Source organism: Poromitra crassiceps, assembly GCF_964638095.1.
Source record: "Poromitra crassiceps genome assembly, chromosome: 10".
In the NCBI taxonomy this organism is placed as follows: domain Eukaryota; kingdom Metazoa; phylum Chordata; class Actinopteri; order Beryciformes; family Melamphaidae; genus Poromitra; species Poromitra crassiceps.
The window spans coordinates 39,564,649-39,582,372 of NC_139631.1; the positions used below are offsets into that span (position 1 = coordinate 39,564,649).

The 17,724-nt window shown below is 45.2% G+C and overlaps 1 protein-coding gene across 1 annotated transcript in view; it reads right to left on the reverse strand.

The window, feature by feature from the left end:
* ift81 (intraflagellar transport 81 homolog) overlaps window positions 1-16,814 on the reverse strand; it is a gene marked incomplete at its 5' end in the record, with an annotated part of 41,276 nt that extends 24,462 nt beyond the window's left edge. Inside the window, 10 exons of the mRNA XM_083644201.1 lie at window positions 5,715-5,861; window positions 7,031-7,126; window positions 7,260-7,423; window positions 8,623-8,707; window positions 10,625-10,735; window positions 12,774-12,839; window positions 13,059-13,148; window positions 13,251-13,431; window positions 16,474-16,577; window positions 16,671-16,814. Coding sequence (XP_083500327.1) covers window positions 5,715-5,861; window positions 7,031-7,126; window positions 7,260-7,423; window positions 8,623-8,707; window positions 10,625-10,735; window positions 12,774-12,839; window positions 13,059-13,148; window positions 13,251-13,431; window positions 16,474-16,577; window positions 16,671-16,814 — 1,188 coding nt within the window. The remainder of the gene's footprint in view (window positions 1-5,714; window positions 5,862-7,030; window positions 7,127-7,259; window positions 7,424-8,622; window positions 8,708-10,624; window positions 10,736-12,773; window positions 12,840-13,058; window positions 13,149-13,250; window positions 13,432-16,473; window positions 16,578-16,670) is intronic.
* Window positions 16,815-17,724: the final 910 nt, after the last annotated feature.

Genomic DNA, 17,724 nt, shown 5'->3' on the forward strand with positions numbered 1-17,724 from the left:
AATCAGATTACGGTAGTAATGTTGCATGTGCAATGTGCATCCTGGATATAGTTTGTTACAATAGTGTTAGCTCAAATGCTAACGTTAAACAGTATGTGGATGGACAATGCTAACGCCATTAGCACCATGTTCTGGGATGTACAGTAAAATAAAAACAGATTTGGGTGGTCTAACCTAACCTAACCTAACCAAAAACATCCACCTTGTATGTATTTTTTTTTGGGGGGGGGGGTTGACCCAGGTGCCACACTGAGTAAGGTCGGGGGCCACATGAGGCCAGTGGGCGGCCAGTTGCCCACCTCTGATGTAGACCATGTAGAAGAAGAGAGTTGTAGAAGAGAATGGGTTGAGCCGGGGGGAGGGAATGGATTAGTACATGGCAGTCCCCGCAACACAGAGGTGGCTGGGGGCCACGCTGTGGTCTGAGCCGGTCACCTGATCCCTCTCAGGCGCCCGGCCAGTGACATGTCCATCTGGCAGCCACACGGTGAGCACCACCTCACAGGACCTCTCACTCTGCACCATGACAGTGAGCACCTCCAGTGTTTCCCCTAGCATTCTACAATGACGCCCCCGCCAGGCCAGAAGAGGAAATGCAAAAAATATATATATATTTTTTTTTTTTTCCTGCTCTCCCCAAAATTTCAATAAACCTTTATGGCATATTATTACAATACAACAATACTGCTGTTGACAGTAATAGAAGATGCCAAATCATTCAAAACAATAAGCATTTTGCTTTTAGGAGCATTGTGCACTGTTCCAAAACGTGTCAACATGTGTCGTTGCCTGGGAAACGCACATCCCATAACACATCGCATCCCATAATAGTATGATGATACTTGGGATGCCATTGCGAACATAGATGCAAACAGGTTAGCTAAAAGTTTAGCGTCGGCAGCGAGGGGCCCCACCGTTGCACCATGACAGTGAGCACCACCTCACTGGACCCCCCCCCCCCCCCCCCCCCAAAATAAATAAATACAAGGTGGATGTTTTTGGTTAGGTTAGGTTAGACCACCCAAATCTGTTTTTATTTTACTGTACATCCCAGAACATGGTGCTAATGGCGTTAGCATTGTCCATCCACATACTGTTTAACGTTAGCATTTGAGCTAATACTATTGTAACAAACTATATCCAGGATGCACATTGCACATGCAACATTACTAATCTGATTAATATGACATACATGTATTTGGGTGATGTACCTCATCACCTCACTGGACCTCTCACTCTGCACCACCTCACTGGACCTCTCACTCTGCACCACCTCACTGGACCTCTCACTCTGCACCATGACAGTGAGCACCACCTCACTGGACCTCTCACTCTGCACCATGACAGTGAGCACCACCTCACTGGACCTCTCACTCTGCACCATGACAGTGAGCACCACCTCACTGGACCTCTCACTCTGCACCATGACAGTGAGCACCACCTCACTGGACCTCTCACTCTGCACCGTGACAGTGAGCACCACCTCACTGGACCTCTCACTCTGCACCATGACAGTGAGCACCACCTCACTGGACCTCTCACTCTGCACCGTGACAGTGAGCACCACCTCACTGGACCTCTCACTCTGCACCATGACAGTGAGCACCACCTCACTGGACCTCTCACTCTGCACCATGACTCTTCTGTCAGGACACCATCAAAACTCCTGAAGAGCAGCTATAAATGTCCACGGGCACGGGAGAACAGCCCCAGAAATCACACAACGTGTCTCATATCCCATGGGGAGCCTGCAAGGCTTGGTGTGTGTGTGTGTGTGTGTGTGTGTGTGTGTGTGTGTGTGTGTGTGTGTGTGCGTGCGTGCGTGCGTGTGCGTTTATTCTTTGCGTATTTTGGGACATCAAGGGCAGACAAGGATGAGAGAGGAATTAGCACAGGAGAATAACACTACATAGTGTTCTCTTGTCACCTACATGAAGCCCCCCCCCCCCCCCCCCCCAAAACACAACAAAACAAATGCTGCTAGATGCTCCTCATAACTGCATGCATGTTGTCACACACATACAGCAGCAGACGTTTGAAGATGAAAAGAGCATTTATTACTGCGTTCGTTTGAACCACCAAACTGAGACGGGATGCAACCAATGGGAGGACAGACGGGCGGGTGGATCCAGTGGTATCACGTTACCACCAGCCAGAGATGAGCAGATGTAGTCATCCCTCAGAGAGACCCTGTGATGACACACGGCGAGCAGAATGGAAAATAGCTGTGATAAAGCGATCATCTCCCACCATGGCCCGACGGCCTCCAATCACTACGGGGGAGTCTGATAAAGCCTGTGTGTGTGACCAAACATTTTCCATCCACTTCATTCATCTGCAGAGTGCAGACTCAAAGTGTCCTCTCCGTCTCTGCAGCCAGGCCTGCATCATCCTTTAGGCCACTTCTTTCACACGTGTGTACACGTTTATTTACGGACGCTAATTACCGTAAATTCCGGACTATAAGCCGCACCGGTGTATAAGCCGCACCTGCAAAGTTGACTATTTTTTTCTTATATAAGCCGCACCGGACTATAAGCCGCGGGTGTTTTAATGTTTTTTTTTTTTTTTTTTTTTTTATTGTGTTTTAATGTTTAATTACCATATGTAAGGGTTCATGCACAGAGGGGATTGTCGGGAAAGAGATGGCTGTTTGAGGAAGCTCCCATTTATTAACATTTCAACAAAACAACATAACACAACACCACCTGTGTTGTTTTTTACAGTGCACACAGTGTCATACAGTGTCATACAGTGTGGTGAAAAGAGGGCAAGAGAGGAAATTAAAACTTATTATAGTTATATAGGATTTATAGTTAGAAAGAGTGCTAAAAAAGAGAGATTTTTTTTTTTTTTGGAAAAAATCCATAGATAAGCCGCACCGTTATATAAGCCGCAGGGGCCAAAAAAGCCCAAAAAACGGGAAAAAAGGTGCGGCTTATAGTCCGGAATTTACGGTATACTAATGTCTCAAAATGAATGTGGTTTATTCCCGTTAAAATGCTACGTAGCAGGATACAGCACTCGCAATTTTGTTGCGTGTCATTGCTTCTTTCGCTCTCATCTCTCGACACTGTAGTGTACACTAGGGCTGCAACTGATTACTTTCATTATCGATTAATCTGCTGATTGTTTTCTCGACCAATCGATTAGTATAAAATGGCACGAAATGGTGGAAAATGTTGATGACTTTTTCCCCCAAAGTCCAAGATGACACCCTCAAATGCATTCTTTTGTCCTGACCAGTGTTGGGAGTCGCTACTCAAAAAAGTAATATATTATACATTACACATTATTACTTTAAAAAAAGTAATGCCTTACTTTATTTAATGACTCCCTGCAGAAAGTAATTAGTTACACTACTCGTTACATTACTTTTGCATTACTCTGCAGCATCGTCTGAGATGCATCATTGCCACCTAATTGCCAGTTAACAATATTACATGAAACCTTACATATGCCCATATCAGCACACATCTCTATCCTAATCTATGATCCTAATAAGGACATACACAACATCTGACTCCTCCTCCCCGTCCCTCCAGACCATCCAATCTAGTCGTGTTACATAACTGAATGCATGAAGAAGCACCGCGCACCCCTACCGAATAGTAACTGTAATGTGATTACTGGTTTTAGGGACTGTAATGCGTTACATTACTCGTTACAGAGAAATGTAATGTGATTACAGTAATGCGTTACTTTGTAATGCATTATTACCCCCAACACTGGTCCTGACCAAAGAGAATCAATCAGTTTACTGTCATAGAAGAAACCAGTAAATATTCACATTTCAGAAGCTGCAATGAGAGATTTTTTTATTCTTAAAAATTTGTCTAAACGATGAATCCATTCTGACAAACTAGTTGGTGATTAATTTTCTGTCGATCAAGTCGGTTAAATGATGAACCGTGCCAGCTGTACTGTACACTATCCTGTGAAGAGTATCTCCCATCAAAGACACACACACACACACACACACACACACACACACACACACACACACACTCACACACACACACACAATCTAGAAGGATTGCCTGAAGCCCTGCAGGACTCAGGGGAGAGCAGGGAGAAAGTCATTGCTATTTCAGACACGCTGCGTCCCCTGTGCCTGGGCAGCACACGGATAATGCTGTGCGTCAAACGCCTGGCTGTAACAACACTGAGGCCCACAGTGTGCACACTAGGGCTGGGTTAAAAAAAAAATTGATTCTCCGATTTTTATTTGAATCCATTGATATCGATTCATATGTCCAGAGATCGATTATTTTTTATTATCATTATTTTGTTATAAACATAGGCTATACTATTATAGGCTGTGTGTGGTAGTTGAAACAGTTTCAAGTTGACGTTTATGTTTGTAGTTGAAACAAAAACATAAATACTGTAGGCTACATAAATGGAAATGTTTGATCATTAATATCTACTTTTAGAAATGATATAGGCTGAAATCAAATCACTGTGCATAATTGTGAAAGTGTCTTTATTGACAGATGAAAAGGCTGTTATTTACCCTTTGTCACCACCTGGTGAGTAAATATATGTGTAACTAAAACCATTCAAATTGACAACCGGTCCGCAACTTTTTTTCCCCCATGTATCTACCGGTCCTTGGCGCAAAAAAGGTTGGGAACCCCTGTGTTAGACAACTGGACAGTCATGTAATTCAGGTTACAGCTTAAAAAAAACATGTTTTAGTATCACTAACCAAATCGATATTGAAATTAATCGAATCGGAATCGAATCGAATCGGGATTAATCGATTCGGAACCTTGTGAATCGGAATCAAAATCGATTCTTGAAATTTGAACCAATACCCAGCCCTAGTGCACACGCTCACCAGCACAACCCACAGCATCTATACAGCAGGTCTGTTTAAAGTCTGTACAACAGGGAAGAGGAGGAGGCGCTGCTCCTTATCTGTGACTTTGATGCATGCATAGACCGAGGTGTACGCTGACACAAAGCAGCAATGCCTCTAGGCTTTATACCGGCCGAAGACGCTGTAAGTTTGAGTCTCTCTCTCGCTCTCTCGCTCTTTCTCTCTGCCAATACAGGTCGGTCATATTCCTCAACAGGTCAGGGCACAGCACGCCGTGTGTTTGACAGGGGGAGTACAGTACCCATCCTCATCATGGGAGTTCAAAGATAGACGAAGGATTTACGCGGCCGTTTTGTTTCATGCGCTCTGCTGACTTGATTGAGAAGACTGATGACACTACAGATGAGGGAGAGGGCCAACATCTTCTCAGCTGGTCTGTCCAGTTCACTTCCTGGTTCTGGCTACTCTCCGTTGTGTTCTATTTATGTCTCTGCATGGGAATGTGGGGGAGAGCAGGGAGAAGGGATAAGTCACATTAGACAGCGAGCCCCTCCGTGTTGACATAAGAGCAGAAATAGCCTCTTGTGTTCTCTGTGGTTCACACGTCTACTGGTGGTGTGCACGCTCCTCATCAAGCTGGCCTTATGTGTAGCATCGGGGATAATGTTGGTAGTTAGTTCAAAAAAGACGAAGGAAAAAAAAGTGAGAATTATACACTAAATACTTGCGTTTTGGCTGTTGCTACCAGATTCCGCACAAAACAAATCAATACTGTAGCAGCACGTGCTAAAAACGTCACCACAGCTCCTGATTATGAGCGATTCGCATTAGGTGGCGAGAAGAAGCAGCCACGCTGGATGGGAAGAAGCAGGTCCAGGTGTGTTTGTACCTCGTCACCCCGGACGACCTCCTCTCCATCCTGCCCTGGTGCCTGGCTGCTCCTCTGAGCCAGCTCCCTCTCTGCTGCAGCCAGCTCCTCCCTCGCTTCCTGCAGCTCCTCGGCCTTTGCCTCCTTCTTACGTATGATGATGGAGGCCTGCGAGGGTCACATTACAGCGCTCCGTCATAGGAAATGAGGTTACCCACTGATTCTCCCAGGCCTTATTCCCACAGCAAACAAACAAACGTTTCGCCTCACTTGTCTAAGGCCATGTCCACACGGAGACGAGTTTAGGTGTATCCGCTAAAGTTTTTTCTCGTATAGACGTTTCGTCCAGACGGAACCAGCGTTCTGGGAGTATACGTTCTGGGAGTATACGCTAATTTTTTAAACCGGGTCCCAGAGTGAATAAATCGGAAGACGCCACCCTTGCATTTCCGTGTTTACAACCCATACGCATCTTTCTTGAACCGATGACGCCATAGCCCCACCTCTCTCCGCCAGCAACAATTTAGGCTTACAGTGCACTAGCGTTCGTGCTACAGCAGCTACTGAGCCTGTTAGGGCTCTTGCAGCAAAATATAATGCTCCTCTATTACCACCGTCAGCAACAAGTGGACATGGAGAACAGCGTGTACGTACATCCTCAGGGCTCCACACATCCACCCCTCCCCTCCCTTCATCGGATATTTCCCAGAAGGCTTAGCGGCGGCTAAGTTTTTACAATAACACAAACAAAATCAGGCTAAACGTGTTAGATAGAAATAATATTTACTTTTAATACAACATGCAATTCTGGAATATTTTAATATTGGACAAAATGAAATGAAATGAAATGTAAACCCTGAGTGTAACGGACATACTCGGGCTGCTCTATATATATCCCTCGCAAATACAATGTGAATAGGGAAGTGAGAGCTTTGACGACCACAGGTTGCACTGTGACGTGGCAGCGTTACAGCGCCACTTACCGGCCTGGCATATATACTACAGCGGATTCAGTTTCATTTCTTGAAACGATTCCGTGTTTATGGAAAACTTTTCTTAAACGGGAAAAAAAAAATCGCTTCCGTCTCCGTGTGGACATGGCCTATGCGAGGTCTATGATACCAGCACCGACTGAAAATGTCTTGGGACGATTGTGCATTCATTTATAAATTCATTTTTGCAATGTAAGTAAAGCAATTGATGAACCATTAAATCATCATTAAATCATCGCCGAGCTTGAACATTACACATCGTTTATCCAACGTGAACATGGAAACGACCAAGCTCATGCAGGAGAGAAGAAGACAAAGCCAAGATGAAAGACATCAAGTCATCACCTGTTGCCGGAAAAGAGTTAGTTTGTCATCCATGGGGTCATTTCTCATCATCCTCTTCTCGATCAGCTGGTTTATCTGAGAATTCACTTCTTTGATCTGTCAAAACGTAAGTTGTAGAAGAATCAGAGATATTTCCAGACATCTTGATTTTATGAAATGATGACACAGTCTTTGAAATGAGTGATGTGGTCGTCTCCTCTGACCACTTGTACCACATCCTTGTCCTCACCTTGTCCTCCAGCACCTGGAGCTCAGCCTGGCCCATGGCGGGCTCGGACACCACCTTCTGCAGGTACTGCACCGTGCGCCTCTTGTTCTCCAGCTCTTTGGGGAGTTTTTCAGAGACCATGTAGGAGTTGATCTTGATCTCCTCTTCCAGCCTCTTCATTAAGCCTGAGAGAGACGGAGATGTCACGTAGATCTTTGATCTAAGGATGGGGCCGATCCGATCCAATATCGGTATCGGGTGCCGATATTGGCACTAATTCACAAATCGGATCGGAATCGGGGGATTTTTTTTTTTTTTTTTGCAATTCCAGCACGGGCCGCTATTTAAAAAAAAATCTTTAATTGGCGAAATCTTTGCCTATACTGTATATTCAAGAAAAATATCGGTATCGGCATAATATCAGTATCGGCAGATATCCAAATTCAGGTATCGGAATCGGATTGGAAGTGAAAAAATGTGGATTGGTGCATCCCTACTTTGATCAGGATCAGATCAGCCTGGTGAGCTTTCACACACAGTGGGACCTGTTCTTATTACTCAGAGAATTAAACAAATGATCAATGTATTGTGCAAAGCCACTGAGTGAACGGAAAAACAAGCCACGATCTTGTGAAAATGTTTAGACACTGACATTTGTATTTCATTAATATTAGTTAGTTTCAGCAATTGTCTGACATGAGTTTTCAAAGTGCTTTTCTTGGCACGGACAAATGTGACAAATGACCTCACTTGTGCAGCCCTTGTGCAGTCTGCGCTGCATAGGTCATTTTGGAAATGATAATTATAGGGTAATTACAGGGCATAAATAGATGCAAGGCTGTTAACTGAGACACCCCAACACTCAGCGGTGTCCTTCAACTGCCTATTAACTGAGACACCACAAACACTCTGTGTCCTTCAACTTCCATCCAGCTGTGGCCTAGGGCAGTGACAGTGGGCGTGGTTACAGTAGTGACAGTGGGTGTGGTTACAGTAGTGACAGTGGGTGTGGTTACAGTAGTGACAGTGGGTGTGGTTACAGTAGTGACAGTGGGTGTGGTTACAGTAGTGACAGTGGGCGTGGTTACAGTAGTGACAGTGGGGCGTGGTTACAGTAGTGACAGTGGGCGTGGTTACAGTAGTGAAAGTAGGTGTGGTTACAGTAGTGACAGTGGGTGTGGTTACAGTAGTGACAGTGGGTGTGGTTATAGTAGTGACAGTGGGGTGTGGTTATAGTAGTGACAGTGGGAGTGGTTACAGTAGTGACAGTGGGCGTGGTTACAGTAGTGACAGTGGGTGTGGTTACAGTAGTGACAGTGGGTGTGGTTACAGTAGTGACAGTGGGGTGTGGTTACAGTAGTGACAGTGGGGCGTGGTTACTCACTCTCTGGATTGGCATCTGCTGCTGCCTGTCGCAAATCCTTCAACTGCAGCTGGGATCTCTGCAGTCTCTGTTCTGCCTGGAACAGCTGAGCACATGCAAATGATAACTCCATTAGTACAGTCAAAATGGAATACCCAACATGAAGTCATGGCTAGTTATATCAGTGGTTCTCAAATGGGGGTCCGGGGACCCCCAGTGGTCTGTGGCACTTTGCCAGGGGGTCCGTGAAAAGTTTTCAGGAAAATAAAAATAAAAACTTTTTTCTTCTTCTTTTTTTTGCAAAAGCTTCATAGTTCAACGAAAATATTTTATACTTTAAATCTAAAATGGTTCATGGATTACATTCTAATCTAACAAACCTATCAATTTAAAAGTCAAGCATGTTACTGTGGAAACAATTAAGCTTAGCCCAAAATCACAAATCAGAATGAGAGGGTCCCCGGTATATTTTCTATCTTGTAAGGGGTCCTTGGTTGAAAAACATTTGAGAACCTCTGAGTTATATATAGTTAACTCAGCATGTCTCAACAAATGTGCTTGAAGCTATCTGTTCACCAAGTCTGCTCCTTCATAAACAGCTTGCTGATGTCTACCACACACTAAACAACATGCTCCTTCATAAACAGCTTGCTGATGTCTACCACACACTAAACAACAAAAGCCAGGATTCTGCAGCTGCAAGTTAATTTAGGAATAGCAGGATCTCTGACATTTCCAGGTCTGATGTTGGGAAGTTCCTGCACAGATCATGTGCCTTTAACAAATTGTTAAACAGCTTTGGGGTTTCTGATCATGTCAAACAAGAAACAAGAACGGAAAGCTCTTAGTGTGTAAGGGTGCATTCACACCTATCTCGTTTGGAGCAGTTGTTCCGAAACAGACAGCGTTTTCCCCCTTGGTGCGGTTCGTTTGGGGGAGTGTGAACACAGCAATCGCACTCGGATGCGGGACAAAACGAGCGGACCGAGATCGCCAAGAAAGGGTGGTCTCGGTCCGCTTTAAACAAACTCTGGTGCGGTTCGTTTGTGGTGAGAACGTGATCCGACACAACTGCAGGAAACAGTGCGCATTTTTGGATAAACCAGCTGCCGTAGTCAGCGTGCGTAATGGCCTGAAGAACGAGCATTTTTATTGTTTAAAAACAACATCTTCATTCAGATCCTGTTTTGGCGACTTGCATCATCACATTAGCAGTTTGAACTCGAACAACTTATCTGGTCTCCATTAAATAAATGAAAACAAGTCGTGGTAATCAGAGCCAGCCTTCTTTGTGATAAGATTGTCTGGTTCAATCAGACAATCAGACTGATTGCATGTCTTCCTCGAAATGTCCGTAGGCTATTATTAAATTATTTATTCATTATTTATTTTATTCCTGACAGGACAGGTGTTCATATGCGTAATCCTCTGAAGTCTCCGTGATAGTAATAGAAGTTGCGAGGGTCTTTGATCTTCTATCTCCAAATTCCCAATAGCCTAAATAAATACATTTACATAGGCTACATACATACATACATACATAAATAAATAACTTTCTCCCTCTCTTTCTCTCCCGATCCCTCCCTCTTTCTTTCTTTCTCTCTCTCTCTCTCTCTCTCTCTCTCTCCCTCCTTGCACAGCGCACGCCCGATGTAGCCTACAATGTAGGTCTAACAAAACGCATTCTTATAATCATATAGGAAAAACGAGAGGTTAGCCTACCGGAGTGTCTCCTGGCCAATCTAGGAGGCTTGGCAATACTATTTGGACCGTTTGATTTGTGGCTGTGTGAACACAAACGAACCAAGGCACAAATGCAACAATTGTATCAATTAAGCCCCTGAATCGGAAACAAAGCAAACGACCTACAGGTGTGAATTATTATTGTTATTATGTGAACAGATATCTAAAAGACTTGAGAAGACAGTACAGTACAGAGTAAATACTTGATCTATGAGTTACTGATACATCAACATGATATCCCACTCTGAGCAAATGTGACCAAGCAGTCATAGGCAATTACTTGGTTCTTCTGTTCTTGCTTCTGCTGAGCGAGTGACTCCTCTCTCTCCTTCTCCACACGGAGCTGTCTGGCCTGTTCCAGCATCCGCTGATGGTTGGACACTGACTCCACCTAGTGGATCAACAAGTAAATATGATGGCCTGCAGTGGGGGGGGGGGGGGGGGTTATCACAGGGTCAGCAGAAATAACCAAGCATCTCTAACAGCTCAAGCCCCCCCCTTTTGCAAAGTCAATAAGACCCACTAAAATCAACACCATTACTTCACATGCTGGTTGAAGGGAAAATCCTTGAAGCCTGTCAGATGCCTGTAGGGTCTAATACTGTCAGATGCCTGCATGGTTTAATATTATCAGATGCCTGCAGGGTTTAATACTATCAGATGTCTGTAGGGTTTAATACTATCAGATGTCTGTAGGGTTTAATACTATCAGATGCCTGTAGGGTTTAATACTATCAGATGTCTGTAGGGTTTAATACTATCAGATGCCTGCAGGGTTTAATACTATCAGATGTCTGTAGGGTTTAATACTATCAGATGCCTGTAGGGTTTAATACTATCAGATGTCTGTAGGGTTTAATACTATCAGATGTCTGTAGGGTTTAATACTATCAGATGCCTGTAGGGTTTAATACTATCAGATGTCTGTAGGGTTTAATACTATCAGATGTCTGTAGGGTCTAATACTATCAGATGCCTGTAGGGTTTAATACTATCAGATGTCTGCAGGGTTTAATACTATCAGATGCCTGTAGGGTTTAATACTATCAGATGTCTGTAGGGTTTAATACTATCAGATGCCTGTAGGGTTTAATACTATCAGATGTCTGTAGGGTTTAATACTATCAGATGCCTGTAGGGTTTAATACTATCAGATGCCTGTAGGGTCTAATACTATCAGATGTCTGTCTGTAGGGTTTAATACTATCAGATGTCTGTAGGGTCTAATACTATCAGATGTCTGTAGGGTTTAATACTATCAGATGTCTGTAGGGTTTAATACTATCAGATGTCTGTAGGGTTTAATACTATCAGATGTCTGTAGGGTCTAATACTATCAGATGTCTGTAGGGTTTAATACTATCAGATGTCTGTAGGGTTTAATACTATCAGATGCCTGTAGGGTTTAATACTATCAGATGTCTGTAGGGTTTAATACTATCAGATGTCTGTAGGGTCTAATACTATCAGATGTCTGTAGGGTTTAATACTATCAGATGTCTGCAGGGTCTAATACTGTCAGATGCCTGTAGGGTTTAATACTATCAGATGTCTGTAGGGTTTAATACTATCAGATGTCTGTAGGGTTTAATACTATCAGATGTCTGTAGGGTTTAATACTATCAGATGCCTGCAGGGTCTAATACTATCAGATGTCTGTAGGGTTTAATACTATCAGATGTCTGTAGGGTTTAATACTATCAGATGTCTGTAGGGTTTAATACTATCAGATGTCTGTAGGGTTTAATACTATCAGATGCCTGCAGGGTCTAATACTGTCAGATGCCTGTAGGGTCTAATACTATCAGATGCCTGTAAGTTAAGTTAAGTTAAGTTAAGTTATCCTTTATTTATCCCCTTGGGGAAATTCATCCTCTGCATTTGACCCATCCTCTACTAGGAACCTTCCTAGAACTAGGAGCAGTGGGCAGCCACTGTGCAGCGCCCGGGGACCAACTCCAGTTATTTTGCCAGTACCTTTGGCCAGGGGCACTGACAGGAGTATTAACCCTTCATGTCTTTCTTTGATGGTGGGAGGAAACCGGAGCACCCGGAGAAAACCCACACGGACACGGGGAGAACATGCAAACTCCACACAGAAAGGACCTGGGACGGACCGGGGTTTGAACCCGGGACCTTCTTGCTGTGAGGCAACAGTGTTAACCACTGAGCCACCGTGCCGTAGGGTTTAATACTATCAGATGTCTGTAGGGTCTAATACTGTCAGATGCCTGTAGGGTCTAATACTGTCAGATGCCTGTAGGGTTTAATACTATCAGATGCCTGTAGGGTTTAATACGATCAGATGCCTGTACGGAATAATACGGAAGCCGTTATATAACGGGGGTCATGTTTTCATTTGTCAGTCAAGCCCAAAGACTCCCAGGCATTATCAGAGGACGGGCGTCTCTTTAGACAGTCTGCCTTACCCTCTTCTTCAACCTCTCCACACGCTTGATGAGCTGGTCTTTCTCCTCCTCCATCGCACTAATGTCCTATTGTTGGGGAGAAGATCGATCGTTTTTGGGTCATTGTATCAACTTAGCATGAGAAAGTGACCAATTATTTATACATCGAAGCAACTTTAGTCAACGATTAGTAGAATCATGTTCATGTGTCACATGAATTCCACACAACAATTTATACAGAGAGCAGAGTTGGCCTTCAATGACTTCTAATAGACTGTTATATTAAAAAGTCTTGTTATATTTTACCCTTCGGATTTCTGATGTGGAGAAGCCTGAAGTCCTCAGCTGCTCACACTCCTTGTGATACGTCTTAAATCCTTCCACCAGCTCTTCATACTACACATTTATAGTATGAAGCACAACATTAATACTTAATACAATGTCCCATTCAAATACTAGGAAACAGATGTGGTGATGTTGTGAAACAAGCTGACAAACCTGGTGATAGGTGTCGTTGATGACATCATCCTGCAGGAACTCTGCAGGCACCTCCAGTTTAACCAGAAAGCGAGCCAGGTAAGACCTCTTCTTCAGCTCTGAGACCCTCTGGAGCAGCCAGTGGAGGATAGGGTGGATCACAGGCTTGTTGCCAGTCACCAGACCCTGTCTGAAACTGCTCCTGTATGACATGAGACGAGTGTATTATAAAAACAAACGAGAAGTTGTCTGCCTTAGCAACAGCCATGAGTAGGGCTGGGCGATAATTCAGTATTGCCATTTATTGTATTTCAGTGGTATTGTAACGTATCGGTGATACGCCAAGGAACGGAGAGTTGTAGTTGGTACAGGTTCTTTATTCACAGGCTTCTTTAGCTCCTAGCAGCTAGCTTCACAGAGCTAGCTCTACACACAACACCCGGTCTCGCTCACTCCATAGCTTGACTGCCATCCGGCACCCCGGCCGCTGGTCATATATACCCCTTTCCCCTAGGGGCACACCCACACACATTAGTTCCTAGCTACCGTTGAGACACTTATGTTGCACATCACATTACAGGTAATACTTGGATTACCCGACACGTTACATACTCCTCACCCAACATTTGTTAACGCCCACGTTAACACCCACAACCCACACATATCCCCCTGTACCAAAACACACCACCCCACAACATTTTGTATTCCCCCAATTTCCCACATAGTCTCTTATCTTTTTAGCGCACTTCTTAATTTTCATTCCACCACCACTATTTGCATTTCTTTTCATTTCTTCCCTCTTTTCCCATTCCTTTAAATTCGACCCACATTTCCGTTCACATTCCCATTAGCACCCTTTTCCCCAACATTTTCACTTAACACAAGCCCCAACATTTACATTCCCTCTTTTCTCTTTGCACTCATCTTCAATTTAACTCAAACCCATCACATTGACATCATTCTTTTTCCATTACCTTCATTTAAACCTTTTTTTCTTATTCACCTTATCCCACTTCACTTCAACCACTATTTCCATCCCCCCTTTTAAAGCGTCTGTCCCACCTTTTGTGCCCCACAGACCTCACACTCCCTGCAGTATCTCCGCACGTCCTCCTTTTGTTTGCCCCAGTAGAAATGTCCACGGATGAGGCTGAGTGTCTCTTCGGTCCCACGATCACCGTATGGGCCCTTGTGCATCCACTTCAGTGCCAATTCTCGCAGGCAACCGGGTACCACCCACTGGGTCCCGCTTTTCCCGTGCCCCTTTCTCTCTAAAACCCCAGCTCCACCCAGTTGCAGGTCCGAAAACATGTTCCACAGTCCTTTCGTGGCACCGGAAAACATGTGAATCTCCTCCACAGGGGGCCGGCGTCCGGCCGCCACCCACGCATACACCGGACCGATATCCGCATCCTCCATCTGTCTGCGTCTCCGCTCATGCCCGTCGACCTCCCAGATGGCCCTGTCTTCGTCTGTCTGCTCCACCTCTTGCACTCGCTCGTCCTCCCGTCCCGCTCCCCCAGGGGGCGGCGTGTTGAGGACAGCAGGGCGGACACCATCGGCGTCGATCTCCACCTCGACTTTCTGCAGCGCAGCCGTGGGGGCTGTGCAGCGGCTTGGCTGGGCCGGCTCCTCCAGCGTTGACCCCTCTCGCTCCCCCGGGGACACGAGCGCCGCTCCCCCGACTGTAACAGCTCTGCAGATGATGTCGCTCACCTCCCTCTGGCTGTTCAAAACGATTCCCATTATCCTGATGGTCTCGTCGCTGATGGCGATCTCCCCCACCACTGGCTGGCATGCAGAGCAGCTAGCCTGGGCCGGCTCAACAGTCACTCTCCTGCCCAGAACAATCGGCTCTATACTGCTCCGCTGCTCCGCCGCTTGTTGCTCAGGCTGCTCCACTGCTTGTTGCTCGGGCTGCTCCCCCGGCTGTGTGTCTCTTCCAGCGTTCACACTCTTAGCGCAGTCTCTAGCTAAATGTTCAGGCGACTGGCAAGCCCAACAAAGCCTCACCTGTCTCTCCTCTCTCGCTGTCCTCCAATCCCCGACAGCTTCTTGACATTCTCTGGCTAAATGTCCGATCGCGCCGCATGCCCAGCAGGCTCCCTGCTGTCCATGTCGTTGTCCCGCATACCCGGTCCGTCTCCCGGGTCCGCCTCGGCACCACCTCGCCACATGGCCCGGTTCTCCACAGCTCTAACACAGTCTATTTTGTGGCTCCTCCGGCTGTTCTTCACACTGCGCTCCCTCTGCGCTCATCAAATCCAACCGCTGCATGACTTCTCGCAGCGTCCGCAATACCTCCACTGCCCAGGCAGGAGTTCCTTCCACCAGCCGTCTGACTTCTTTCAACACACGGGCCTCCATGCCCGCCAGCATCGAGCTGATCTCTGTCGTCAGCCCCTCTTTTCTCCCGTTCGCCGACAGGCTTTCTTCTAGGCGCACCATCACACGTGGCGCTCGTAGCAGCTAGCTCACACAGCTAGCTCGCTACCGCTAGGTCGCTCGAGCCTTTGATCTCCAACTATTCTCCGTTGTTCCTCCTCACTCTCTCCCCTCTCGACCGAATCAGAGGCGCTACCGCTTTACTGCCTGACACCAATGTAACGTATCGGTGATACGCCAAGGAACGGAGAGTTGTAGTTGGTACAGGTTCTTTATTCACAGGCTTCTTTAGCTCCTAGCAGCTAGCTTCACAGAGCTAGCTCTACACACAACACCCGGTCTCGCTCACTCCATAGCTTGACTGCCATCCGGCACCCCGGCCGCTGGTCATATATACCCCGTTTCCCCTAGGGGCACACCCACACACATTAGTTCCTAGCTACCGTTGAGACACTTATGTTGCACATCACATTACAGGTAATACTTGGATTACCTGACACGTTACAGTATTATCACATATCATGGTAATATAATTGCTCGGTAATAATAATAATATATGATAATTTGACATGATTTTGCTTACATGAAGCCTATTTGTGATATATATTGATATCGAGAAAGATCCATATTATCATATTGATTTCACCATATTGCCCAGCCTCAGTATAGTCTATTCTATTCTATTACTTGTTCTATTCTCTCTTCTCTCTCTCCCCCCTCCTCGAATATAAGATTGTTCAATCCTGTTAATTGATAGTGCTTAGCTAGACACATTCTCTGTAAATCCCTCTGAGACATGCTTTGAACTTGACTCGACTTATCAAATGGCGTGGGCATGTTTGATATGATCAATACTTACACATCAGTAACATTGCCAGGGAGCTTATATTTCAGCATACCCAGCAGAGTAAACATTCTCTTTGCAGTCTGTTCAGGCATTTCTTCACGGATATCAATAGCTTGCTGAAAAGACAGACAATATGAGGACACTTTATTCTGCTGCAGGAATGACAGGCCTGGCGTAAAGTTATGAATGAATAGAAGCTTTTCGCTCACCTTTGGGTCTATTTCAGCCAGAACATCGTTTAGGATCTGGAGCAGTTGCATTGGTTCGAGGGAGTAAAACGTGATGAGATTGAAGTTTTTCTTGAAGGGGGCTTTGTTAAGTTGTTCAACAATCAATTTCAGCTGTTCGCTCATCTTGAAAACTTTGAAACGTGCTTTGCTGTGGTCCTCTTCTTTGCTGGATACGCGAATACAATCTAGCGTTAGCTAACGTTAGCCAACAGACAAAGCCCTCTAAAAGGCCACAATGGACTTTTTTGCGACGGCTACAATGTGGACATACTTGGAAAATACACCAAATAAAGATGTAAGCTAACCACCTGGCTAACACATCCAGTGAAGACACGTCTCTTCCAGTTAGTTGACCTTTTTAGTTAGCTAACAGCTAACATAGCTGTTGTTGTCAAAGTACGCCTTCTCTCCTTGGTAACCATAGGAGCAGGTCGCTTCTTCTTCTTCTTCTGATGTTTAATGGCGGTTGGCAAACAGCATTTTGTGCATTACTGCCACCTTCTGGATTTTAGCAGTTCCAAAATATTCTCTTCACAGTGTGAAAAATAAAACGACGTCCACCCACTGATCATAATAGTGTCCATTCTGTCACGCAGACTCACTTGTCTGAGTTTTGGAGCAGGTCGCTAACAGGAAGTAGCCCTGAAAAGTCCATTCATGATGAGCGTCATTTTGCGCGAGATGCGCAAATCTCTTTTCACCCTGCATCTGACCTCTGACATGTTCTTTTGTTTTGCAATTCAGTGCTGATGTTTATTGTGGTTTCATTTGTTACTGTTTCTTTATTTCTTTGAATTGAAGAGAGACACAGCGAGACGAGCGACACAAACACGTCGTTCCTTCATTCCTCGCTCCTCTCCCAGCCCCCTCTCCTCTCCTAAACACGAGGACGAGATGGACAGCCGAACCTCTGATTGCTTCAGCAACTCGTCTTGACATTTACCCGATGTTCTGCTGTCATGGAGGTGAGTAGATAATATGACTGAATTTTCATTATTGGGGTGAACTCGCGTTATTCCTGTCTTAAATAGAC